Genomic DNA, 26,922 nt, shown 5'->3' with positions numbered 1-26,922 from the left:
AAACCTGAATTTTTAACTACTACAGTGGATGCATATAGATATTAGGACATTTTAATTTGGATCATGCTGTGTTGAGTCATGAAATCATTTGGCTTAGTGCAGTAAAGGACTCAATTCTGTACGTTTTAAAGCATTTTAACTTATAAAGGGTGGGGCAGGAACAGCTTTGCGGTCATTTGTATGGAAAATAATACAATAATAAGCAATAATATAAGAATAAACTTTGTGTTTCACGTACTCACAACTGTAAACCTACTTCCTCCTCACCCTATGTAATGTTCGCTATGAAGGTCCTAGGGGAAGTAAACCAAACGTAATCACCTGCAGGTCTGTAGATTACTTAAATAAAGAAGTACTATTTTGTTTCTCATTTCTTTGTTTCAGGGCTTTGTGTGTGTGTGTGCGTGTGTGTGTGTTTTGTTGTTTCTTTAGGGGAGAGAAAAAATAAAATTTATAACCTTTTTCCTTGTACTTAAAGGTTTGGCCAGTTTATTTCTTCTACTTTACCAACCTTTGCAGTTTGTGAGAAATTTGTAGTTATGGAAATAAACAATGAAGAGAAGCTTGACACTGGTGAGTGGATTCTGGAACTTGACAACTAATTGCTGTGCCCTCTTCTGGCACAGGTTAGGCCTGCATAAGGTGTGATGCTATTGTACCACTTGTCTCCTACCTAACATTACTGTATTTAGTCTTTTACAGATGTATTTGCCTTAAATCAAGCCCATACAACATGCAGAAGTTCAGAATTACCCACAGAATTTAATAGGATGTGACTTTTACTTTAAAAATAAAATCTTTCCCATTTTTAGAGGACTTATAGCATTGTTCCTTTAAACAGCAAACTCTTCCAGGGTGATATTTTAACATTATTTGATTTTTTAAAAAAGATTTTATTTATTTATTTTTAGAGAGAAAGAAAGGGAGGGGGGAGAGAGGGAGAGAAACATCAATCAGTTGCCTCTCTTATATGCCCCATCCAGTGACCAAACCCACAACCCAAGCATGTCTTCTGACTGGAAATCGAACCAGTGCCATTTGGTAGGACAGTGTCCACCCAACTGAGCCACACTGGTCAGGGCAACATTGTTTGATTTTTAAAAAATTTATGTATATCTCTTAAGAAACACAGATACTTGCTAATGTGAATTATATCTGTATTATTATTATTTTCATTTTCCTGTTAAATATTTAGTAATCACTTAAGAAAAGAACTGTTCACCAGAAACATTTTGTGTAAATATAAAATAAAAATAATTTCATAAGTTGTGAGATTCTGGGCCCATGACAGCCACTTTTTTTTAACTTTTCTCATTTGGTGTGTATTTTTCACCTCTGTTTCAATATTTTTTCCTCTTATATATTCTAGGACAGGAGATTTGCTTGGAAAGTATTGGAGGAAGCTTTTAGATGGACCTGTAATCAAATTTATAATATCTTATATTGGTCCAGCATTATTACATTATTATCCTGTTAAATTATTCTAAAATCATATCACATAAATTATTTCCTTCAAATCCTTACAACATCCACCTAGAGTGTGGAGGAGAAAATGCTCTCAGCATCTGCAGTATCACTGTCTCAACAGAGAAAATTAGGGGAAGCATAACTGACAGTGAGAAAACTAGATATAAAAATTAAGGAGAATTTTTAATTTCTGTGTGGCTTGTCATTTTAGTGAAAGGAAATAACTCTTATATCAATTTCAGTTGTATGGTATGCTTTCAGTGAGATGCACTGGTAATTTGTGAGTTACCAGACCTGTGCCTCTAAGAAAGGGAGCAAAAATCTTGAGTTCCCCTTGGTAAGCCTGAAGTACCCTTCCCAGTGATTAAGCACTAAGTTAATGTTTAAAGGAACAATGTTTCAGGGGACAAATAGTCCCTTACCTAAACTAGTAAAAGCATATACCCATAGTACTTAAAGTTTAGCCTGAGCTGCAACACTGGACTGAAGCAAATCATGTGACTTGTGACTTAATTAACTCATAGCTCACTGGTGGCAGAAGCTGCACCCAGAACATTGGACCACTGATGCCCAGTCTTACGTGTGCCCCGCGTTATCTATTGAGAATCATAAGCTTTCTATTTTCTGACGTTTCTTTTCCAGTTTCTCTTGTGCAGATGGGGGCCTTTGCCTCTTTTCTATGCTATTTAATTCTAACTTTCCTTTACATACTATGTTTATTAAATAGTGTACGCTTCCTCTTTTGTTTTTAAATTGGGTTAATTTAACTAGTTAGGTCCATCAAAAAGAAACTGGAAATTAAGGATTTTGATTGTTATTTTTATTCATGGGATCCTTATTTGATTACTTCCCCCTGTTGGTAAGGGAGGGAAATATTAATGTAAAAAAGAGCTCACAGCCTTTATTATCACATGTTTAGATTACATCAAATGTAAATAAATAATTTTCAGGATTTGAAAATGAACTGATTTAACAGACCCTTTTCTTTTTTTGTCCACTTTAGTGGAAAGTACTTCTAGAGAAACTGTTTTCTAAAAGATACACATTTCAGTGAGATTTTCTATCCAACAGTGTTGGATATTTTATCCTGATTTATCTGCTAGGACAATTTAATGTATTCATTTTTATTGTAGGAACTGAAGAAGAGTTTGGAGGTCTTGTATCTGCTAATCTTATACTTTTGAGGAACAGACTTCTCGATATCTTGCTAAAACTAGTTTACACATCTAAAGAAAAGACGAGCATTAATTTGCAGTAAGTAAAATCTTTTTAGAAATTGATGGTACCGATTGCTATTACTAGTTACAAAAGAAAGAATTTCCACTGACTTTTATATTTTTTAAAACCTGAAATTTATAGTATCTCAAGAATAAAACCTGGTCTTATTTTTCTTTATAACTTGAAATCCTAATCATTAGAATTAATGTGTTTTTCTCTCTAATCCATCTGTCTTTGAACAGAGCTTGTGAAGAACTGGTCAAGACACTGGGTTTTGACTGGATTATGATGTTTATGGAAGAACACTTGCATTCCAGTACAGTCACAGCAGCCATGAGAATTCTTGTTGTCCTACTGAGTAATCAGTCTATTCTCATCAAGTTTAAAGAAGGACTCAGTGGTGGAGGGTGGCTGGAACAGACGGATTCTGTCTTGACTAATAAGATCGGAACTGTATTAGGTATGAGACTTTTGAAGTTAACTGCTTTAAAATAAACTATTGTGTTTTGTTTTGTTTTGTTTTTAAATCTTATGTAAGCTTATACTCTTCAGTTTAAGAGTCTGAATTTTAATTAATGACAATTAAAAGCTTAAAAGGTTTCAAACTTAGCTTTTTTTAATTGCAAATTAAACTGAAGTCAGAGACAGTATTGAGATGTGAAAACTCAAGGGATTTCCTTATGATCAGCTTGTTGCATAGTTCCCTTTATGATCTGTAAGTAAATAACTAGCAAATTATCAGGACTGAATCAATAATAATAATAATATTTTGAGTGCTTATTCTGTTCCAGTTACTAAAACCTTCATTTTCACTAACCCTATGAGGTATAAATGCTGTCATATCCATTTTATGGATGAGAAAGCCAAGGCATAGGGGTGAAGATATGTGTCAACTAGGAAGAGTCATAATTTGAATCCAGGTCATTCAGAGCCAAAGCCCCTGTTTTTAACAGTTATGTTATATTGCCACTCAAGGATTTAAGCTCAGAGTTTCAGCCAAAGCTTCTCATTCTTTGTTCACCAGTTGTATGCTGTTTTCAACATTTAAGTAATATTAGAAAGTTATGGTTTGCTATGCTAGGTTAATGTGAACTGTTTTATTTCTGTTGGTATTAATGATCTTACTTTGGAAAATATAGTTTTAAGGTAGTGTTTTTATTGAAAATTATCGTTCAATTTTTAAAGTTTTAAAAAATATACATCTTGATAACATTCTATTCTAAAACAATGTAATTGTATTCTGCAACAAGCATCAAGAATATCTATTTATCTTGTCAAGTGGGGAAATCGGGGACCAGAATTAATTAATTTGTTTGTTGATTGATTGATTGATTGTCACCCAATAGGATTTATTTAAGAAAAAGAAAGGGTTACAACTCAGTGTGTACAAACATGGCAAGCCACGTGCACACTCTGGAGATCAGAGTTTAGTATGTAATTTATCTGTTAAAAAATGTAAAGTATCAATAGGTAGGCCCTGCCTGTACTAATTTCTCAAATATTAAAGCAAATGACAGGAAGGCAGCTTTATATAGGGTTGTTTTTATGTTATTTTACATGTGGAAAATGTCTGAAGAAATTTTGTGTGTGCTGAAGAAAGAAATTCACTGTAAAATTTCTTGAGAAAGCTTTTGCTTTACAATATGAATTTTACATTATTATCATTAGATACTTTTTTGATCTAAAAAAATAACTATTTTGAACTGACTCCAGGGAAATGATATAGCCGACAAATGTATTATTAGAAACGGTTTGATAGCAAAAAATGTAGTTTATTTGCCTTACTAATAGCTACTAAGGGAATAAATAATGAAAGGCACAATTGAATGGGAGTTTTAAATGCTAGTCTTCAGCCCTGCTTCTCATTGAAGGCCAAAAACTCCAGTAGTAATGACACCTAAGATCTGTGTAGCACATTGTGGTTTGCAAAATCCTTTACTACCATCTCATTTGCCCTTCCTCATTCTGGAGACAGACACATATTTTAAGGTAAATAAGGTACATTTTATAGGAAATAAACCTAATAAGTATAAATTAAGGATTAATTTCTCTAAGAAAATGAAACTGTTAATTGCACAAGGTTCCTGAGTGAAACGGTAATAGTGTCCTTCTCTTGACTGTTCGTCCTGTCCTTTTTTCTGTCCTGTATGACTTTGGTAATGTGAGAAACAGGTGGTTATAGCATATCTGACCTACCTGACTGTATGCTTTAGAATTTACATGTCCTTCACTGATAACTACTTACACATGGCATAGGCTGCTTTGGTTCTAAAAGAGAAATCTAGGTAATATTTAAATTTGATTCAACTTAATTTTTAATTTTTCCTGAATATCTTATCTGTTACATACATATGTGTGTGCATACAGATACATATATAAAATCTCATTTGATTCTCTTTCCCTTTGATGAGCAATTTAATGGTTTTGAATATTTTACTCACATTTATATCAAGTTTTTCATTATGAAAATACCTATGTAGCTATAATTTGAGTCTAAATTAATGCTTAATTGTTAATAACATGTTAAGTTTTCCTTAAGGTTGATTATAAGGAAAAGGAGGGTGTGAGAATGTAGAAAGGAAAATGATCCCTAGTATTGCTTTTCATTTAGGAGCTGTAGTTTAATCAAAATTTTTTTCCTATTAAATATATAAAATTTCACTTTATGTCTTTTTCTTAAAGCTAAAGATTTTATACTCATAATTTCATTTAAAATTCACTATAAACAAAATTCACCCAGGTTCCTAATGCAACCAGTCTTTCAGAAATGTGGCAAGGTTATTACGAAAGCCGAGAAAGACAACATAACTATACAGGCTCTAAAATGGAGACATGGGGCTCCCACTCCTAGTGCCACCACGCGGTAACTTTGTGACTTTGAGCATGTCTCATACTTTCTGTTATGAAAAGGTTAATAGCCATTTCTGACTCACATGTTCATTGTGTTTGAGCAATGAGATGAGATGTATTAAAGAGGTTGGTAAATTGCTGTACAATTTTTTGTTAATTAGAAAAGCATACTTCAGAAGATTAATTCATATCATACGGAGCAGTCAATTAGGATGAAATATTTAAAAAACCACCTAGACACAGATTTCTTTTTTACTATAAATAGTAGCAGGTATGTGCTTGCTTAATCCCAGAAAAACAAGGTTGGAAATTCATTTAAATGAAATTGGTTCAGAGTAAAATCAGTCCTTCATCTCTTGGTTGCTGTTCACAAAAGTTTTCCATTGAAACTCTGACCAGCATTCATTCTGTGCTGAGCACTGTTCTGGGTTTGGTGAAGCAAAAGAAGTAAGTGTTTGAGTTGTATCCTGAAGGCTGATGCAGTGAGCTACATTAACAAGCAATGACTGTCTCCTGGCAGAACTGTATTTCTAGAAGGGACTCTGGATGTTCAAATAGCCACAGTCATAAGCAGGCTCAGATTTGCTGCCCTGCTGCTGGGCAACTTTCCTGCAGAATTACAGATCATGTTGTAAGGAAAGATTATTTTGCTTAGTCTTGTCTCTAAAGTTGTAGATAATTTAAGGTTAAGTAGTGTATCATGATTTTCATGACAAACAAAATATTAACTAAATTAGAGCAATTGTATATATAGAGAGAGGGGGGAAGGGAGGGAGAAAAAGAGTGAGAGAAACATTTATGTGTGAGGGAAAGAAACATCAATCAGTTGCCTCTCACACGCCCTCAACTAGGGACCTGGTCCGCGACCCAGGCATGTTTCCTAATGGGGAATGAACCCGCGACCTTTGGGTTTGCAGGCTGGCACTCAGTCCACTGAGCCACACCAGGCAGTGCAGCAATTATATTTTTAAGTTAAATTTTTGTAGCATCCTAAATTTTTGGCTATATTTTAAATTTTACTTTCTTCTTATGAAAATGTTAGAGGTCTCTTGAAGTCATTCTTTTAATGAGCAGAGTTTGTATTACTTCTTGTATCTGATTATCTCGGCAATGTTTCAAGACCTGGATCCTAAAAGGCAGGCTTGCTGAAGTCAAAGAGAGTGAAGTAAAACTTGACTGAAAAATTAATTCAACAATTAAACAGCTAATTGCTTATATTAATATGAATGTTCTGGTGGAAGTGTCACGCATACTGAATTACTCCTGTCTTTGTTAATGCAGCATAGTAATCAATTATTAATTTTGTACTTATTGTTATATTTCCTCTTCTCTTAGGATTCAATGTGGGCAGGAGTGCTGGTGGGAGATCGACGGTTAGGGAGATTAACCGGGATGCTTGTCATTTTCCTGGTTTTCCAGTTCTGCAGTCATTTCTTCCTAAACACACTAATGTCCCTGCCCTCTATTTTCTGCTCATGGCATTGTTTCTGCAGCAGCCAGTTAGTGAGCTGCCTGAGAACCTGCAGGTCAGTGTGCCTGTCATCAGCAGCCGATGTAAGCAGGGTTGCCAGGTAGGAATTACCTAGTAAGGTATAAGCATAATTATGTATGCCTCCAAATCACCACAGGGCAATGGGTTAGTCACAGTAACACCACTGATTCCATATTATTTTCACATTTAGGGCTTGGGGGCCAAAAAATATGCAAGTACCAATGAAAATTGTTCAAAAAAGAAATCCTTCATCTCTCTTTGGTCTTTTTTTTTTTTTCATTATGGTTATGTGATTATATATGCCTGAAGACTTTAGATGATATTTTAACAATGATCTACAGAATTCTTTTGAGTTATATGATTTTATTTAGAAATATAATTTCATCTCTGTAGAATTAAAGAAGAGAGTGATATGCATACCATAAAATCAGTTGGGTAGGCATGACAGGGTTCTTAGTGCAAGTCTGACTAGAAAACTATTTTTGATTTCTTAATGGTAAAAACATCCACAGTAGGCAAACAGTAAGGCTTTGCTTGACTTCTAATCAAAGACGTGTGGATATCTATCTACATACGGACTCTGTGTGTAGCTCTGCCAAGACTTCGGAGTTTAGTTTCAACCTCAGCTGTCCCTGCGTCGTAGTGCCACACGCAGTTCAGATCAGCTGCAGTAATTGACAGAACCTTTTAAGTGAAACCACCGAGTCTGTACCCTTACATTAAATCAAGATAAAGATTTATGCTTAGCAGAGTTTGGTTGATTACATAATTCTTCAAAATAAGCATGACACCATAGTCATAAAGTGTTACATAAAACTGCTATGAATAAATCTCCTCAAACTGATTTTTATTTTGTCAAATCTTATCTGTATAGAATCCAAAAGTGAATTAAATCTCCTGGCTAATTAGCACGTGTTCTTTTTGTTTGTTTGTTTCCTTCGGAGAAAAAAGTAGAAAACAATGTTTTTAACATAGGGACCTAAGATAGGAAGATATATAAATTCACTTTTCTTTTATAAGTGTAAAAATGAGTTTTAAATAGGAAGGAGGAGGGCAAGGTCTCTATTTCTTCATCATTGCTCACTTTGAAAAAAGTAACTAGTTTCAAAGAAATTACAGAATGCTAGAATTTCTGAGGGTATGTACTGAAAAAATTGTTAGTGGCTAATCTTCACTTCCACTTCTGCAGTTTGATTTAGATTCCATTTGGACATTTATCTTCGGAGTTCCTGCCTCCAGTGGAACTGTGGTCTCCTCTATTCACAATGTGTGCACTGAAGCTGCTTTTTTATTGCTGGGAATGCTCCGCAGCATGTTGAATTCAGTAAGTTTACTGAGATACTAACACCCGTTGATAGTTCCCTTGTTTGTGATATTTTTAAAAAATGGAGGGATCTTTTGGAAATATAACTATGTATTTACAGTATGGTCTCTGGAATCTCAGCCTTTCTGTTTTGTTATCTCTAATGTAAGGATAAGCTATGTAATTGTTAAGACCATTGAGGCTGGAACTCTGCCTGAGTTCACATCCTGTCTTTGACACTTAAGACACACTGATCTCTATGTACCTACTTTCCTCATGTATAAATTGCTGATGATAATAGAATATATCTATTAGGGTTGTTATGAGGATATAATGATTTACCTGTATTTTGCTGTGTATAATGTGCACCCACGTTTTTAGCCCAAACTTTCAGGGAAAAAATATTTTATTTCAATTTTTTAATTCAATTATTTATTTATATTTAGAAACAAAACTGATTATTGTATTTCAGGATATTATTTTGCGTACAGATATTGTTACTGCTTTCTAGAGTTATACTTTTAATGCACAAGCATAAATAAAGGAATTAAAATCATTCACATAGATACAGAATTAGTACTACCCATGTATAATGTGCATCCTTATTTTTACCTCAAAAACTTGAGCAAAAAGTGCACATTATATACAGCAAACAGACAGTATATACACAAAGCACTTATAAGAGTGGCTGGTATATAGTAAGTATTTCATAGGTGTTCATTGATATTGTTAGTGTTAAAATATATATTACAAAGTATATATGTATTGAATATAGTAAATATATATTATAATATGTCATTATGATAATGTTATTTGAAATTTTAAAATTACTTTTATTGAGAGGTTAAAAATAAGTACAAGTTTGTATTTGTTTTTCCTATTCTAATTTTTATCTTAGATATGAAGAATTTAAAGAGTAAATGACAAAATGTATATTTCTGTCTGTCTTAACAGGAATACTGTGAATAGTAATTTAATTTGTGTACACAATTTACGATCACATTGTAAGAAGAATTATTAACTAGAATCTTTGGATTACAAGTACATGACAGGTCTAATTTTAGTCAAAACTATTCTTATGTCACTTTAGAAAAGAACATTACTATCACATGTATTAATATAGAATGCTTTGGGATTTTTGTTTTGGTTCCTCTTCATAAACAAATATAAACTTCTAAGTTTAATAAAAGCCAGTCTTTGGGGAAGTATCAAAGGATAGGCATTGTTCAGGTATATTATGTTTTTGTTACTTATTTTTTTCATGATTGCTATTGTTATTATATTGCTCTTAAGAAAAAACACACGTCTATATGTCTCCTGTACTCTAACTCTAGTCACCAAGTATGTGGGAGCTTTTGTCACACTAGGTGGCTGTCCCACAATTTAATTCAATTCTGACGTTGTCTTAGCATTAGGCTCCCCAGGTTAAGGAGTCGTTCCCACAAGACGGCCCCTACAACTTCAGACACCAATCACCAGTCCACGTTGTTACCTGTGCTTCTGACCTACAGCTATAAGTGGGAGGTTTTCGTGATTTGGAAAAATGTTGTACTTAACTAGATTACCAGTTTATTATAAGAGGATGTGACTCAGGAACATCCAGGTGGGAGAAATGCATAGAGCAAGATATGTGGGAAGGGACATAGACCTTTTATTCTACATCTGCCCTGCCACTCCCCCAGGACTTCTGTGTGTTCACCAGCCCAGCAGCTATTGGAACCCCATCCTTTGAGTTTTCAGGGAGGCTTCATTACATAGCACGATTGATTAAGTCATTGGCACTGGTGATTGAGCTCAGTCTGCAGCCTCCCTGGTAGTTGAGAGGTAGGGGGCTTCAGGACTGAAAATTCCACCTTTTCATCGTGTGGTTGGTTCCCTTTGCAGCCCCCATCCTTAAAGCCTTTCCAAAAGGCACCTCATTAACATAAGCTCAGCTGTGGTTGAAAGGGCCTTATTATGATTAACGGAAGACACTTTTACACCTCTTATCATTTTGGACATTCCAAGAGTTTTAGAAGCTCTGTGCCAGGAATGGATGAAGACCTAATATATATTTCTTACTATAAATTACAGTATCACAATTGTATAGTTGTTAAAGGCATTGTAATTGTCATTTTACTTACGACAGCGAGAGACTCAGAAAGGTGAAGCAACTTAACTTCCCCATCTTGTATCTTACTCCCAACTCTGACATGATGGAGAGTGGAGCAGCTCTGTTGAAAATTCAGCCACTATTGTCACCAGCTATGCTCATGTTGATAAGTGGTGAATAATCTAAACCACTGATTCATTACTGAGCTGTGAGCACTCCAATGAAGAGACAAACATCCTGTCGTTTTTAGGGGTATTGTTTGGTTTTTTTAGCTTATTTCAAGTTTTGTTCTTGTGTGTGTTTTATGAAAGAGTTACGAACTATGAGTATATGTAGTTTTAGAAGAGTAGTGAGTAGTGCATTTTTTAAAAGTAATTTCTAGCAGTGTCCGTTTTTCTAACATACTATTTTTTTTCTTGTCCCTGTGACAGCCTTGGCAATCAGAAGAAGAGGGATCTTGGCTCCGAGAATATCCTGTGACCCTGATGCAGTTCTTTAGATACTTATATCACAACGTTCCAGACCTGGCCTCCATGTGGATGAGCCCAGACTTCCTGTGTGCATTGGCAGCCACAGTCTTCCCCTTCAACATTCGCCCTTACTCCGAGATGGTAGGAAAGGGGGAGGAAAATGTCAAACTGGAATTGGTCTGCTTCAGTGGTTAGCACATTTTTTTTTTCTGCCAATCTTTTAAGCTTCTGACCGAGTTACAGTTTCATAACTTTCTACTTCACCTGTTACATCATTATGTGGTGTCTAGCTCCCCACACTCTCCTGCTTTCCCCAAAATAACAATGAACTCTTACTTCCTGTTCTCATTTACCGTATATGTAAGTTCCTTGTTAGTAACTTCCCTCTCCCAGTAGCAGTGAACCCATTTCTTATTTTATGTGACGATAAAGCTATGTAGTTGTGAAACATTCCGTGTTTGAACTCTGGTCAAACCAAATTTATCTCTACTTGATTTATCTCAGGAATAAGGCATTTTCAGATTTAGGCTATATAAGTTAGTTACAGTGTTGATTATCTTCATAAAAAGAAGTATGTTTGTCCTTTTTGTTCAACTTTGCTTATTTCTTTCAACTTTTATTTTTCATATTTTGTACTGAGTTTAATAGAAAATTATTAGGCTATAATCACATAAAATATAGATACTTCTTTTGTCCTTTTAAACAAGCCCAAAAGACAGCTAGTTATTCCTTCATAGTAGTTCCAAAGTTCTTGATGTTTCCTCTTATTTCCATCTCTTAACTCTCGGCCTGGAATAAACTTAAAGTTCTTCATACTAATTTTTCTTCATGTATAATGGTGAAATATTTATTCTATAACTGTAGGGATTTTTAGGATAAAAACAAGTATAGCACATGACTTAACCACCATGGCTTGTTTATAATTTTAAAATCCTCATTTTTGGTAAAGATAGACCTTCAGATACCTCAATGTCTTGCCTTGTCAGCATCTTATACTGTGTATTCTAGCCCCTTTTTCTTTTTCTTTTGGCTCAAAATTGGCACTAGTTTCATTGTTTTGTATTTTTTCATTTATTTGGGTTTTTTTAGGTACCACTATTATGCCAGGTCTTTATCTGAAACTTTATGACATTTGACTTCTCAGGTATATTTTAAATATGCAAATATAGTTATTCTCATTTTATTTCATTTACTTTAAGTGCAATTATCCACAGTAGAGATAAAATTCACCGTAAAACGGATACACAGTTAGTGGGCAGTAAGTAGTTGCATATTAGAAAGATGTGCTGCGTGGCCATGGCACAGTGACTGACTGACACACAGCACTCGGTCACTGCCTTGAACGGGGCCGCGTAAAGCAAAGTGAAGTGCTGCGTTGAAGGAAAATACCGTCGCTGCTACAATTTAGTTTTCTGGAAACATGGAAGTGAAAACATGAAATAAAATTGAATGAGACTAGCATAAATTTCCAATTAATTTTACTAGGTGACAGATCTAGATGATGAAGTTGGATCTCCAGCGGAAGAGTTTAAAGCCTTTGCAGCAGACACAGGGATGAACAGAAGCCAGTCTGAGTACTGCAATGTGGGTGCCAAGACGTATCTGACCAACCACCCAGCGAAAAAGTTTGTGTTTGACTTCATGCGGGTCTTAATAATAGACAACCTCTGTCTTACCCCTGCCAGCAAGCAGACTCCACTAATTGATCTTTTATTGGAGGTAAAGACAAAGAAATACATTCACATCTGTTTTGCATTGCTTTTATAATTAGAACATTAATAACCAAGCAAGCTTATGCCAAATACCTTTCAGATTTGTAATCTTCTGGGTTGTATAGGCAGAACATGTCATGGGCTATGAAAATTTTTAATTTCAATGGGCTATATATATACCCTATCAGTTTGTTTCTCTCCTTTTCATTTCTGCAGGTGTGTCCCTTTATCACTTTTCATCATTCTACCCCTACACCAGGATTTGGCAGACTTTTCCTGTTAGAGCCACATAAGAACGATTATAAGTTTTGCAGATTATGCAGTCTCTGTCATAGCTAGTTAACTATGCCATTGGCACTAGAAAGCCGCCACAGACATAAACGAATGAGCTTGGCTGTACTGCAGTAAAACTTTATCTACAAAAACAGGCATAGGCTGGATTTGGCCCAGCAGCTTTAGTGTACCAGGGCTCTGAGAAGAACACATTTTATGAAAGATTCAATCAGTGCAGATGACTAATTGCTTTTCTCTTTGAGGAACTTCCTACTGGCTTTTAGCAGAATGGCAACTAAAACTGCCTTTTGTGTGCTCCCTCTAGTGGCTGATACAGTTAACGTTTTATTTGAAACCCTAAAACCACAGCAGATGTTTTATCCGATTCATGGGAAAATATCTCAGTTTGGTCAATTAAAAGAAATCATTAATGCAACTTAGGTTCCACTCACATTAATAAGTATTTTAATGAGGACCACGGTGTTTAATATTGTCAGAAAAAGTCAATTTCATCAGTAATCCTTGTGGTAGAATTAAAAGCATGTCTTGTAGGACATGCCCTTGGAAACTTTAAAAATAAGAAAAGAAATGGCCAGCATCTTAGTGCATCAGGTAAGTATTTGAAGCATTCTATGCAAAATTAAAATAACAATAAAGTTCAGAGGTGGTGTGTGTAACGGAAAGAGCATGGGTTTTGGAGTGAGAAATGCCTGGTTTGAATTCTGGCCCTGTTTATTATGTGAGTGTTTTAATCTCACTGAGCTAAACTCATTCTCTGGGAAATGATATTATATTCCATCTTCTTTGCATGATTGTTATGAAAGTTAAATATGTATCAATCATCCAGCAAAAACTATTTTGAGAAATTAAATGTGTGATTATAGCTGTGTGACCTTGGCCAACATCAGTTCCCTTCACCCCTTACTGTTTGCCCATCTTTAAAAAGGCATAAAAATAGAACCTGTCTCTGAGGACTGTTGGGAGAATGAAATAAGGTGATACACGTAAGAGCTCTAATACAGGCACCTGGCATATAAGACTTACACAATCAAGTGGCCTGTGTTAACTTACACAAGGGTGTCAGGGAGTCTTCTCCCGGCTTCCATCCATCATTGTCCTCTGCTGTCACCACCAGCCATCTTATGGAGGGTCAAATGGATTTGCTGCATGTGAACACCACCATGGCAGCAGAAGGAAAGTGCGTGAGAACAGATCACAAAGTATTTGTATATTCACTGAAGGAAAGATAAACTAAGGGGGCCGAGTTGGAGTGTCTTCCTATCTGATACCATAAGCAAGTTTCTGTAGTTTGAGGAGTTTGCAATATTGCAATCAGGATGAAAAAGCTTAACACCCTATTTTTTCAAGGCTTCAGCCCATTACGGAAACAATATCAAAGACCCTTCCTCCAAGAGTCGAAGTGCTCTCCCATGGGCATAAGACCCCATGGACTGTTGGACTGTGCACAGGAAGGTTCTGCATAGTATCCCAGGCCTCAGAAAGGAGGCTATGATTCTTTGCAGACTCATGTTGGCTTCACTGTTTTCACAAGGAAGACTGATCTGACAGCCAGAGGCCAGAGCAGATCATAGTGCTTACCATATCTTCATTCTGCTCTGAACTCATCCTGGTTGTCAGGCAGGCCAGGCAGATTTATCTGAAACTGGTAAGCAAATTGTAGCACAGTTGCCCTTGTGCCTTGGTTAACTTTAAAATGGAGATTTTTTAGTAGAGTTAAGAGTATGGTACAGCGGGGGAGACTGTGCATTTTGACATCAAAGAAACAGGTTTGAAATCCTATTTGTGGCTTGACCAAGTGACTTAACTTTTTGAAGCTTCAATTACCTTATTTCTAAAATGGAGCCGTGGTTGGTGTAGCTCAGTAGTTTGAGTGCCAGCCTGCAAACCAAAGGGTCACCAGTTCGATTCCCAGTCAGGGCACATGCCCTGGGTTGTTGAGGGCCAGTTCCCCAGTGCGGGGTGTATGAGAGGCATCCACACTTTGATGTTTCTCTCCTTCTTTCTCCTTCCCTTCCCCTCTCTCTGAAAATACTGTATTTTTTGGACCATAAGACGCACCTAAGTTTTAGAGGAAAATAAGGGGAAAAATTTCAAAGCAAAAAATGTGGTAAAATATTTAATAACATTAACAACATAATATTTCACCAATGTAAATGTAAGCTACATTTGGACTATAAGATGCACCCCCCCCCCCAATTTTCCTCCCAAATTTTTTTGGGGGGGTGCGTCTTATAGTCCAAAAAATATGCTAAATAAATAAAATCTTTAAGAAAAAACTCTTTAGTGATAGCTTATTCTTTAAAAAATAGATTACCAGATATTCTATATTTGTAATATTTAGAATACTTCTTTTGGAAGAACTGATTCAAAAGAAGATGATGTTTCATCTTTGCTTCATGTTTTTTTAATTCTATGGTCAAATATAAAAGAAAAGGAATAAGAATATTTATCATCTTGTGTTTTTTATCAGTAAGATTTTTAATCCTTTGTTATATTTAGTAATTAATTATGGTTGAGCCCTCATCTTTATTTAGTTGGTTCTGTTTCTAATTCTACACTTAATTGATTAGGCTTCCCCTGAAAGATCTACAAGAACTCAGCAAAAAGAATTTCAGACTTACATTTTGGATAGTGTGATGGACCATTTGCTTGCAGCTGATGTGTTATTGGGTATGTTTTATTTTCACTTTAAAAGTATTTATAATCACTCTCTTTCTCTCTCTAAACCCCAAGTGTACCTCCTTTTTAGGTTCATCTATTTTCTGTGCATTTTCAACTCTTACTGATATTTTTCTATAATGAAGAAAAGGCCCATCCAGCTCTTTCCTTTGAATCTGGGATAAAGATCAACAACAGGAAGTACTTAAGGTGGTTGTCCACACCTGTGCACCCCCAGGTGCCAGGAAGAGGACAAGGGAAAAAAATGTTTTAAAAACAGCATTACATGAACTGCTAAATTTTTATGAGTATCTAGTACTTTTTACATTAACTTTTTCATTGTAATACTTATAAATGTAGAGCTCCGTGAACTATCACCCAGACGACATGCCTGTATAAAACCTCTCAGAAATGCATTACCAGTACCCCCAGAAACTCCCTTCCTCCCTGACCCAGTTACAACTCACTATATTGTCCCAACTTCTAAAACAGATTCATTTTGCCTGCTTTGAACTTTGTTAAATGGAATCACAAAGTCCGTATCCTTTTTAGTTTAGCTTCTTACACTCAGTATTGTATCTGTTAGATTTATTCATGTTGCATGTAGCAGGAGTTCATTGCTATGTAGTATTCCATCATATAAATAGTAAATATATCCATTTTACTATTGATGGGTATTGGATAGTTTCCAGCTTGAGACAATTAAAAATAAAGCTGCTATAAATATTCATGTTTGTATGGGTCACATCTGCAGGGCATGGCAAAAAGAGCTTTACAGTTGTGAGTGTGTGGAGCAGTTTAAGTTCATATTATTACTTATTGATCATTGTGTTATCTTCCATATGAACAACTGTAAACCTACATTTCCCCACTCTTTATGTACAATATTTATAGATATCTGTTGAGTATATACCTATGAATGGAATTGTTCAGTCATAAGTATGTATATGTTATTCTTTAGGATGGCTTCCAGTACATAGATTGAAAACACATTAATTTTTTTTTCAGAATGTCTCTATCTAGTTACAATAAAAGTATAAAATCTGTACATTTACAGTGGAGCTAATATTTACATGTGAAATAAGGATCAAATTTACAGAAAGAAAAGTAACAATTAGTATACTTGTTACTTGAATTCCTGGTAGTAATATTAATCATAGAGCCTCCATGTTATTAAATTACCAGTTTTTTGCAAAGTAATTTGCCAAGAAATCTTTAGTATTGACTTATCATGCAACTTTCAAATCATTGTGTGAAGTCAACCTTTGTTTTTATCACTTGCAGTACTATTTATGTAGTTTTATTTCACTATGTCAAGATACAAAATGAAGAGTTTTGCATAATGTGGTAATTTAGAGTGTGGTGGGAATAATCACCTATCAGAGGCTCTAGAGTTTCTAGAAAGGATGGGCTTAGAGGGGGCATTCTGGTGAAGGAGAAGAGCTCAGAGAATTAGTCCTGAAGCAGTAGAAGCACTGTGTACCTAGCAAGAACCTGAAGACACGGGGATAGCTTTACAAAAGAGACATTGCTTGTAGCAGACATGGAGGGGGCGAGCGGCAGCCCTTGGACCACCACACTAAGTGCACTTTATTATTCACAAGTCTGAGCCTCTGTTCTGCCTACATTGCTTCATCACTATTAAAGACTTACTGCGAAGTTGAGGGTTTTGTTTAATGGTTTGTTTTACCCTTTATTAGTTTACAAAATCAATTTACAGCTAATAAACTGACTTAACTTTTCTCTGAAATGAAGATCATCTGTCACTCATAGTTTAAGTTGAAGAGCTGTTTGCTTATCACAGACTGTCTTAAGGCAATAGACTTCACAGTCTCAATCTGTGATGTTTTTATCCTGCGGAAGTTATTCTTCCAACACTTATCATGATTTCTAGCCATGAACATCATTTTCTGATAGTAGCACATAATAGCTATTGGTCTTATTTCTCAGTGTAGTAGATGTACTCATTTTGCCTTTGCCTGGTTTGTTTGAGGATCTGGTCTTACGCTGGTAGATAGCAATTTTCTTAGACATCTTTTTTCTATTGGAATTTAGGGGAAGATGCATCTCTACCTATTACCAGTGGAGGAAGCTACCAGGTGTTGGTGAACAATGTGTTTTACTTCACACAACGTGTGGTGGACAAGCTTTGGCAAGGCATGTTCAACAAAGAATCAAAACTTCTCATAGATTTTATAATTCAACTAATTGCACAGGTAATCGATTGTCACTATTACTTGTAGATTACATGTTTTCTGATTGAAAAACTAATAAGATAATGAATGTTAACATTTAACATGAAACTCAGCTTATTAAAAGTGAATAAAAAAGATAGACCTGTAACCCTTTTCCCCCCTTAACCATACCTGGCACCAATGTGTCCCTAGTGATGGTGTCAGGTTTTCTCAAGCTGGAGGCACTCATTATCTCCCCACAGGTATTGCTGTTTGCTGCCTGGATAGCTTCTTTTTAATTTAAATAATTTAAGTTAATAAAATTTGGTAAGTTTTTTACAGAATGATACATCAGTGTATAAAGGCTAATAGAGCATGAAGACTTGATGTCAAAGGAATCTTCTCTCTTGTAATGGATTCTTTACAAAGTCCATTGTGGTCCTTGTTCCTTTGAAGATGTTACTTTAATGTGTGTTGGTGGTAGTTTGACTAACGAATATTGGCCTGGTTTGGCAAGAGTGATTAATATTATTCAATACTTAATGTAGAAAGTAGACAATACTACAATACTATTATCATGTTTTATTAGCATATGGTGCATAAGGTTTTTTTTGTCTCCTAAGAATTCTTTTAAGAATTAAATTTGTATTTAAGCTAAAGAGAAAAGCTCTCAAGTGAGGGGATGAAACTGGAATATCCAAAGTTTTTTACTAAAAATTTTAGGTAATTTTTTTCAGTAATTTTGAGTAGAGATCATTCACCCTAACAGAACTTGTGCGATAGAAGACTCTGCCCTGGCGGCACTTCTCATGTTCTTGGGGAGGCTGCTCTGCCCCACGGGAGTGTCGGCAGCTCTCCTCAGTGGCAGATGTGGTTTCACATGGCACTCGTCGAAATAAATTGTATTTAAGTATCTCCTGGACTCTGAATAATAGCAAGAGCTTTATATATTTTTTAACTTAGCACCCCAGTACTTAGCATGTCATCTGGTACATAACAAACTGAGTGAGTATTCACGTGTGAATGATAAGCAGATCTTTTATGTTTGGCCATTGTACTGAATAAAGAATCTTTCATACCTTTAGTCAAAGAGAAGATCACAGGGATTGTCGCTGGATGCTGTTTATCACTGCCTCAATAGGACCATCTTGTACCAGTTTTCACGGGCACACAAAACTGTCCCACAGCAAGTAGCTCTCCTTGATTCACTCAGGGTCCTGACTGTAAACAGGAACTTGATCCTGGGACCTGGAAACCATGATCAAGAATTCATCAGCTGTCTGGCTCACTGCCTTATTAATCTTCATGTGGGAAGGTAACTCCTTTAGGTTCAGTTTGCCACCTTGAATTTGTCTTTGATGTTACTTCACCAGAACTTTTTGTTTTATTTTTATCACTGTTAACATTTCTTTTTCCTTTAATCTGTTTTATTTAAAACTTCATGCAAAAGGTAAAAGACAAGTGTTGCATTTTTGCAATGAAATGAGTATTTTCCTTTAATTCTCTGTATCTTTAAATATTTCATTAATCACCATATGTCACATATATAATTTTAAAAAGTTTACTTTTAAAGTAAATAACACACATTGTTGGAAGTTAAGAGGAGTAAAAAGAAAAGAATGCAATGAATAAATACAATGGTATATACTAAATGAATGAAATTAGTATTTTCCCATTGATTGCTTTCACAGATACTACTTTAGTGCCTGCTGGTGTCCAGGCATTGAATTAGTGATGTGAGCAAGGATGTGAGCAAGAGGGACCCTGTGTCAGGGTCTTGGAGCATTCAGTCTTCAAGGGTTGGGCAGTTAACTAAGCAAGCCCAGTCAGGTGTGCCGAGTGCTCTGCTAGAAACTAGAAGCAAGGTGCTTTGGGAGCTTGTAACAGGTGTCCCTAACCTGGAAGAAGCACCTGCTGAATTGCATCTTGAAAATGGTCGAGGAAGTGGTTAACCCTCTTAAGAGGTCAAGGAAGAGTGATGTAGAAAGAAAGAGCCACCTATGTGTTTACCCAGAGGGAAGGAAGCATGTGGCACATTGGGGAAACTGCAAGTACTTTGCCACTGCTAGAGGAAAGAGTGTTGCAATACGAGACTGGAGAGGGGGCAGGATGAACAGGCCTAGGAGGAGAATGTTCTTAAATGAACTTTTTGTAATTTTTAGGTAAAAATGTTCATCAAAAAGCATCTTGAATATTAGGATGTCCATCTTGATGCTATAGTTTAGTTACTTTTAGTCAAGTGGATTTGTGAGCACACCCCTTAAAAATGGCATTTTTATTACAAACTGGATTTTTTGTGCATCTGCTGAGCATATGTCTGTCAATTATGGAGCTTCGTAATGGAGCCAGCCTTGTGTCTGCAAATAATAGTTGTTAGAGTTTTTTGGCTACCGTCATTTTCTTCAAACAGTTTAAACTGACTAATTTTTCAGCAACGTGGATGGATTTGGACTGGAAGCAGAAGCCCGCATGACTACATGGCACATTATGATCCCTTCTGATATTGAACCAGATGGTGGGTACAGCCAAGATATTAGTGAAGGTTAGTTAGTACCTCACCTTTTTCCCCTTTCCTTCTCACTCATTAATTAACAACATTGACAACCAGTCTCCCAGTAGGACATACCTGTACATACACTCATATGCCCACCAACATATTCCATCATGTGGCTGTGCGTGTCCTATGCCAAGGTGGGGAAACCATAACCACTGATATTGCTAGACCTCAACATTTTGTAGTAACATTGGGAGACTTAATGATATTTACATTTGCACAATTAATAGTGCAGGTATTAACTTGGCACTTACCTTAAAGAGAGCTGCCTATTGGTAGAGTTAGGCGTATTACATTAGAGGTAAATATTGCCTGAGACAAGTTGTCAGTACTATCATTTTTCTTTTTATTCTATTTTTAATATAGTTTTCCTGCTGATTTTCTATTATGGATGAAAGTCTTTGGGTGGATTGATTTCTTATTACCACATTGTTTAGTAAAATAGATGAGATAATTACAGTTATATTTGTCTCCCCAGCAATACAGTGTGGTAGTTTTGCATATGATTTTATGCTTTGGAAGTCCAGCACTCATTCTTTCAAACATTTAAGCATTAACTTATTCTGCCTTCTTTCACCAAAAGTTCTTGAACCCCAGACACTGAGGACACAGTGATTATTTTCACCCCCTCCCCTGTACCCCTCAAGGAACTGACAGTTAAGAACATTGGTTCTCAAAGCAACGTTCTCAGACTACCAACATCAGCATCACTTGGGAACTTGTTAGAAAAGCACACTTTCTGACCCCACTCAGAACTACTGAGTCAGACCTCCCGCTGACCCTGATGCTTGCTGCAGATTGGCTGGTCTAGAGCAGGGGTCAGAGAAATTAGCAAGGACTCCAAAGCAAGAGAGAATTTAATACTAAAAACTTTTTAAAAAGATATTTATATTTTCCTTTTGCAAAATATTCAAGAACAACTTTAAAAAAACCCAAAAAACTCCTCCCATTGAATAGCTTCCTAAGCAGTGTTCACTTGCGATAGCCGCTCTGTGCTGCACCCTCACCAAGATCTCGGAACTTCCCATACATGTAATGAGAAGGGTGAAAATGAAATCTTTCTCTGGTTTCATTAGGTATCTTATTTTAATCAGAATGCTAATAACACTGTTATGAATTAGTGTATTATGAACCTTCAGCTCAAAAAAAGCCTTTTACCCTTTTAATTTATTCCTTCATGGACCAGAAAAAAAATAAATTTAAAAAAGAAAGAACAACTTAGTTTTGAGCTTACCTTAAATATTGAGGTCTAAAAATTTTAAATGAGGGATATGTTCTTTCCTTATATAAAAGAAGCTAGATAATGAAATATGTATATAATTTCCAGTTTTATAAATAAAAATACAGTCTTTTGCATGAACATAACATTGTTTTTAGTTATCCAAGTAGCCAACCACATTTTTGGTTCCTGAATAATCCCTTTTACTGATCTGGATAGGATATGAAGTATTTTCTTTTCTTTTTTCTTTTTTTGACAAGTATTATACTTTAAATTCTTAGATGAAATTCATGAAGAAAAATACTTTATATTGTGTTTTTGATCAATTGCTTTTTTTCCACTTTTTAGGCCGTCAGCTTCTCATAAAAGCTGTCAATAGAGTTTGGACTGAATTGATACATAGTAAGAAACAAGCGTTGGAGGAGCTTTTCAAAGTCACTCTGCCTATGAATGAAAGGGGCCACGTGGACATAGCTATAGCAAGGCCGCTCATTGAAGAAGCTGGTTTGAAGTGCTGGCAGAATCATTTGGGTGAGAAAGTCTACAGAGATCATGTGACCAAGAGATTTACACATGGCTGTTGAACATGGGTGCACTTTAGATTTGTAATGAAAACTTTCCAAAAGGCTATTTTGACAGCAGTAGAAGTAAAAGTCAATACAATATAATCCATTGTAGAATGATTATGCCAAGATAGGGTTTTTCTTCCCAGATTTTTTTTTAAATCTAAGGTGTGTTATATATCAGGCATCTATGAGTTTGGAAAATAATACACTGCTCGCAGATTTAGTATCCTCACCGTCTTGGCTATAAGGTCTACAGTTCCCCATCTTTAATTCTCAAGTTCAAAAAACCCCCCAAACCCAGTTTTTTCATTATTCACTTAGTCCCAAAATTCACTTAGTAGCAAAAACTAACCTATATTTATTTATTCTACTTGGTGTGAATATTCATGTGTTTTGTGTAGAAATGTTAATGTGTTAAATTATGGCTCACCACCATAGACCCTGTTGGTAGTATTATATAATATTTAGGATATGTACCATATTGTCTTATTAAAATTCAAACCACCCTAAATTCCAAAGCATACCTAGCACCAAAGATTTAGTCAGGGGATTGTGAATTGATATGAACACAGAAACCAATTTCATTAAATTTGCATATTACTGGAGAGCTATGAAGTTGCAACCAAATGTAAATTCAACTGGTATAATTGTCAAGCAGCTATCCCTATCCAAGATCACCAATAAGTAAATGTGTAATAGCTAAGAAACTATCTGTGTCTGTGCTGTAAGCTGCTTTTGATTGCTACAGAATTGTGGTTTGTCACCATGATACAAAAGAATTAAAAATAAGACTAATAAATACATGGAGAAATTATAAAATAATCTAATTTTAATTTCATAGCCCATGAAAAGAAATGCATAAGTCGAGGAGAAGCTTTAATCCCCACCACCCAATCCAAGCTGTCCCGAGTCAGCAGTGGCTTTGGTCTTTCCAAGTTGACAGGATCAAGAAGGAACCGGAAAGAAAGTGGTCTCAATAAACACAGTCTTTCCACCCAGGTACATTGTTTAGTTTCATTGATGATAGTATTGGAAATTTATATTTCAGTGTTGAGTTGTAATATTTTTATAACACACTTAACATGTACAAGCAAATGATTTGAAGTGAACTTTTCTACATTTTTGCTTTAGAAGAGAAAAATAATGCAGACTATGGGAACTTCTCCCATTTTATTATGAAAAATTTCATGATGTGTGTTGTAGATTTACATCCATTTTATAAATGGACATAAGATGAGATTCAGATATTGATAATTTTTATAAACTTTCAGTAATTTTGTTACTGATAATTATAATTTAAAGCAGTGGCAAAACAAAATGGCTTTTTAAAAAGAAATCTTACTGTGTGTACCTCTGACTGATTTTTTTAACTCATCTACTTCAGTGTTAATTTCTTCCTCATCATACTTCCTTTCCCATCCCAGAGTCTTAGTGGGAAAGGGTCTGAGAGAAACAGTGTATCTGTCACTCCGCGTGTCAGCCCGAGTTCTCCCAGAAGCACACAGAGCATGGTGTGCAGGAGTTTATTAGGGGTGCCCTTGTGGTCATTATGTGTAGAAGACGGGAGCAGGATTGGTCAGGGGAAAGTGTCAGGCTACACTGCAGGTCCAGGGCAGCTTCAGCCACCCTAAATAGAGCTTTAGGGGTCAAAATGTCCAGACAGAGTTGACCTGGACTGAGCTGAAATGGCTGATCCTATTCACCCCCAAATCAAGCAGTCATCAGATGTAGGGTGCCCTGCAGCTCTCTGCAGCTAAGATGATCCCTGAAGGTACTGACAGCATTCCTGCAAGCGGGGCAGCAAGCACGTCCCTGAACGGGGCATTGGGGTGGGGGCAGGGTGTGAGTTTTTGTATTCACACATCCTCCATTAGTTTCTTCATGTAAGTAATCTTCCAGAGTTTTTTGTGTTTATTTGTAGTGGTGCCTTTCACAGAATTTTTAACTAATTGTTCAGCATTAATTTCAAGGCCAGTTAACTTTTTTTTTCCCAGGAAATACCTGTCTTATTAAACTTCTCTTTCCATCCATTATTAGGAGATTTCTCAGTGGATGTTCACACATATCGCTGTTGTTCGTGACTTAGTGGACACACAGTATAAGGAATATCAGGAGGTAAGAATTCCGAATCACAATGATGGTTCTTTTCACGTTGCTGGAGTGGGCCAGGACTCTGTTTCTCCTGATACTTTCCTACCCATTTTAAGGATAAGCTGTGGGAACTGCATTCATTGTTAGATGATTTTAATTACCCCTCCCAATAGCTACTTTGGCTATTGGTTTTAAGAAAGAAATTCTGAATTTCCTAAATGCAAACTGCATTAAAAAAATCAGCAAATTTGAAATCAGCACGGCTAGATCCTGTTTACATTCAAGAGTGATATACAGCATTGTTCCTAATAAAAATTAAAATAAAATACAGATCCCTGTCTTTCAGACTTATCAAGGAGATTGTGAAAATATGCATCAAAGTTACTGAGAAGTCTCTTAAAATTCTAAAACATAAAGGACTAAAAATAAAGTTGTTTTCTTGCAGGCACTTGGTGATAATGTCAGTAAAAAATAAACTCAATGAAAGCTTGTTGGTGAATCGATTATTACTTTGCAACTTAATCCTAGATATTTTATTTCCAAAACAACTGTTTACAGGGTCTATTAAAGATTTCTGGATGATAAAGTGCTAACATTTTATGGTCGTAACACTAAATTAGTTATTGTAGGGAACTCCGCTACCCACCCAGAACGCATAAGTACTATGATATCATATAATTTTATGATTATTCATTCAGTAAGCTTTTCTCTTGGTTATAGAAAGAGATCTTTATCCTTAGACTTAGATTGTATATGTATATTCAACAAATCATTAAATAAGTTATAACCATCTACTGTTAAAAAGTTTTAGGTGAAGTTCCCTATCAGAGCTGCATGTTTATATTCTTTACCTAAAATCTTTGGAAATGATGCAAAGCTTGTCAGTAATCTAGTGTATTGGCAATATTTTTTTTATCTGATTTCCTAGATTTTCTCCTATTTGCTCTCGTAGCTGCTTTGCAGTTTTGGGGTGGGAGTGGACTCATCCTTAAATTGCCATGTTTTTTCAGTAACTTACACTGACCATTTCAACATATGTTCATAAGTAATGTTAGCATCTTCCTGGTCACTAGTCACACAGTTCCTTCAACTCACTGTTCAGCTGCACTCACGCCCTACCCTATACAGGCCTGGTCATTTACTTGGGGCTAAAATAATCACCTTGCACTACCACAAAACCCTACCTTTTCACAAAATTGGTAGCTTACTTTAACCATAAACAAGTGTAGATTTATATATTGACTGAAATGATAAGGATTGGTTTTACAGATATTAACTAAGGTGTTAGTAGACTTTTGTTACTCCTGCTTTTACTCAAAAACCAACCTGGACCCTTTCCTTCCAAGCGTCAGCAAAACGCCTTGAAGTACGTGACAGAAGAGTGGTGCCAAATTGAGTATGAACTGTTGCGGGAGCGAGGGTTGTGGGGCCCCCCCATCGGTTCCCATCTAGACAAATGGATGTTGGAGATGACAGAAGGGCCCTGCAGGATGAGGAAGAAAATGGTGCGAAATGATATGTTTTATAACCATTACCCTTACATGCCAGAAACGGAACAAGAGACAAATGTGGCGGTGAGTATCAGAATTAAACATTTGTAATAGTGCTTTCAAGTTATTTTTTTCTCTTTTGCAAGCATCTTTCCTTACTAAGTCAATTACCTAAAGTATCAAATTTTGAAAATTCGGTATACTATATTAAATTGATAACATCCAGGTGGTGGCAGTGGAATAAAAGATGCAGCAGTGAAACAGGGAGACATCATAGTGGAGTGGTTTAGATCACAGAGTCTGCAGCCAGGCTGCCTGGATTTAAAACCTGCCTCTGCCCGTCCACCTGCCGGGTGACCAAGTACAGGTCATTCAGCCTCTTACAGTTTCTGTTTCCTTAAGCCTAACAGGGATAAAATAAGGGTGTCATCTCAAAAGCTGTTAGGAGGGAGGATTAAGTTAGTTAAAATTAGAAAAGTACTTAAAATAGTGCCTGGCACAAAATAAGCACTACATGATTGAGTGTTAAGTGAATAAAATGAATATTGGTACTAAGCAGTATTCTTTGAGAAAATGTCAAGAGCAGCTAAAGAACAATAGCCTGAACATACAGATCTTTACAGCTATGTTAAGAAGCTTCATCTCCAACTCCGTGGGTTTAAAAGACAGCATTTGCCCTAGTTCCTTGTTATACAGACAAATTATACTTCCCAAACCTTCCTTTACGATTTTTCACAAAAAAACATTTGTGTAAGCTGATAATGACTTAGGAATCATGTATTTACATATGGGAAAACACTGTCTTCTCCAATAAAATCACTACAAATTTAAGAAGAGAAAACACAGGACTATAACATCTACTGAATTTAATTGTGAGAATCCTCATAACAGTTCTAATTAGCAATTCAGCTCGTCAGTGTCCAAAAATAATCCTTTGCCTACAAAATGAACAGTGGCCTCCTCCTTAGAATTCACTTTTGTCATGGAGTCACAGCTGTGGGAATTGGAAGGAGATTTAAGAGGTAGTTTCATCCAGTCTCCTAATTTTTTTTATTGTGTCAGTGTGTAATCGATTATAAACACATTATTTATGGGGTAGTTTACTTTTTTGTACCTTGTCTTTGAAATGCAGTGTATATTTCTTTCTTAACAGCACCCTCTGTTCAGAGTGGCTACTATCCTGGACAGGGCTGCTCTAGAGAGCCCCTGACTTTAGTGTTTCGTGATTTCTTTTTAAACATCCGTATTTCTTATTGATAAACATATTCTCAT

At 35.9% G+C, this 26,922-nt stretch overlaps 1 protein-coding gene across 6 annotated transcripts in view; it reads left to right on the top strand.

The window, feature by feature from the left end:
- WDFY3 (WD repeat and FYVE domain containing 3) overlaps window positions 1-26,922 on the top strand; it is a 268,490-nt gene that overhangs the window by 180,263 nt on the left and 61,305 nt on the right. For 4 of the 6 annotated variants that reach the window (XM_053922587.2, XM_053922591.2, XM_053922586.2 and 1 more), the window contains 15 exons: window positions 479-573; window positions 2,601-2,721; window positions 2,928-3,145; window positions 6,871-7,106; window positions 8,217-8,351; window positions 10,854-11,033; window positions 12,378-12,611; window positions 15,469-15,568; window positions 17,612-17,772; window positions 18,816-19,045; window positions 20,163-20,272; window positions 21,852-22,034; window positions 22,911-23,068; window positions 24,107-24,184; window positions 25,507-25,734. In XM_053922587.2, coding sequence (XP_053778562.1) covers window positions 479-573; window positions 2,601-2,721; window positions 2,928-3,145; window positions 6,871-7,106; window positions 8,217-8,351; window positions 10,854-11,033; window positions 12,378-12,611; window positions 15,469-15,568; window positions 17,612-17,772; window positions 18,816-19,045; window positions 20,163-20,272; window positions 21,852-22,034; window positions 22,911-23,068; window positions 24,107-24,184; window positions 25,507-25,734 — 2,467 coding nt within the window. The remainder of the gene's footprint in view (window positions 1-478; window positions 574-2,600; window positions 2,722-2,927; window positions 3,146-6,870; window positions 7,107-8,216; window positions 8,352-10,853; window positions 11,034-12,377; window positions 12,612-15,468; window positions 15,569-17,611; window positions 17,773-18,815; window positions 19,046-20,162; window positions 20,273-21,851; window positions 22,035-22,910; window positions 23,069-24,106; window positions 24,185-25,506; window positions 25,735-26,922) is intronic. The other 2 variants (XM_053922589.2, XM_053922588.2) reach the window with 2 other exon arrangements.

Source organism: Desmodus rotundus, chromosome 4 (genome assembly GCF_022682495.2).
Source record: "Desmodus rotundus isolate HL8 chromosome 4, HLdesRot8A.1, whole genome shotgun sequence".
NCBI lineage: Eukaryota > Metazoa > Chordata > Mammalia > Chiroptera > Phyllostomidae > Desmodus > Desmodus rotundus.
This window is presented reverse-complemented; position numbering and strand designations above follow the sequence as displayed.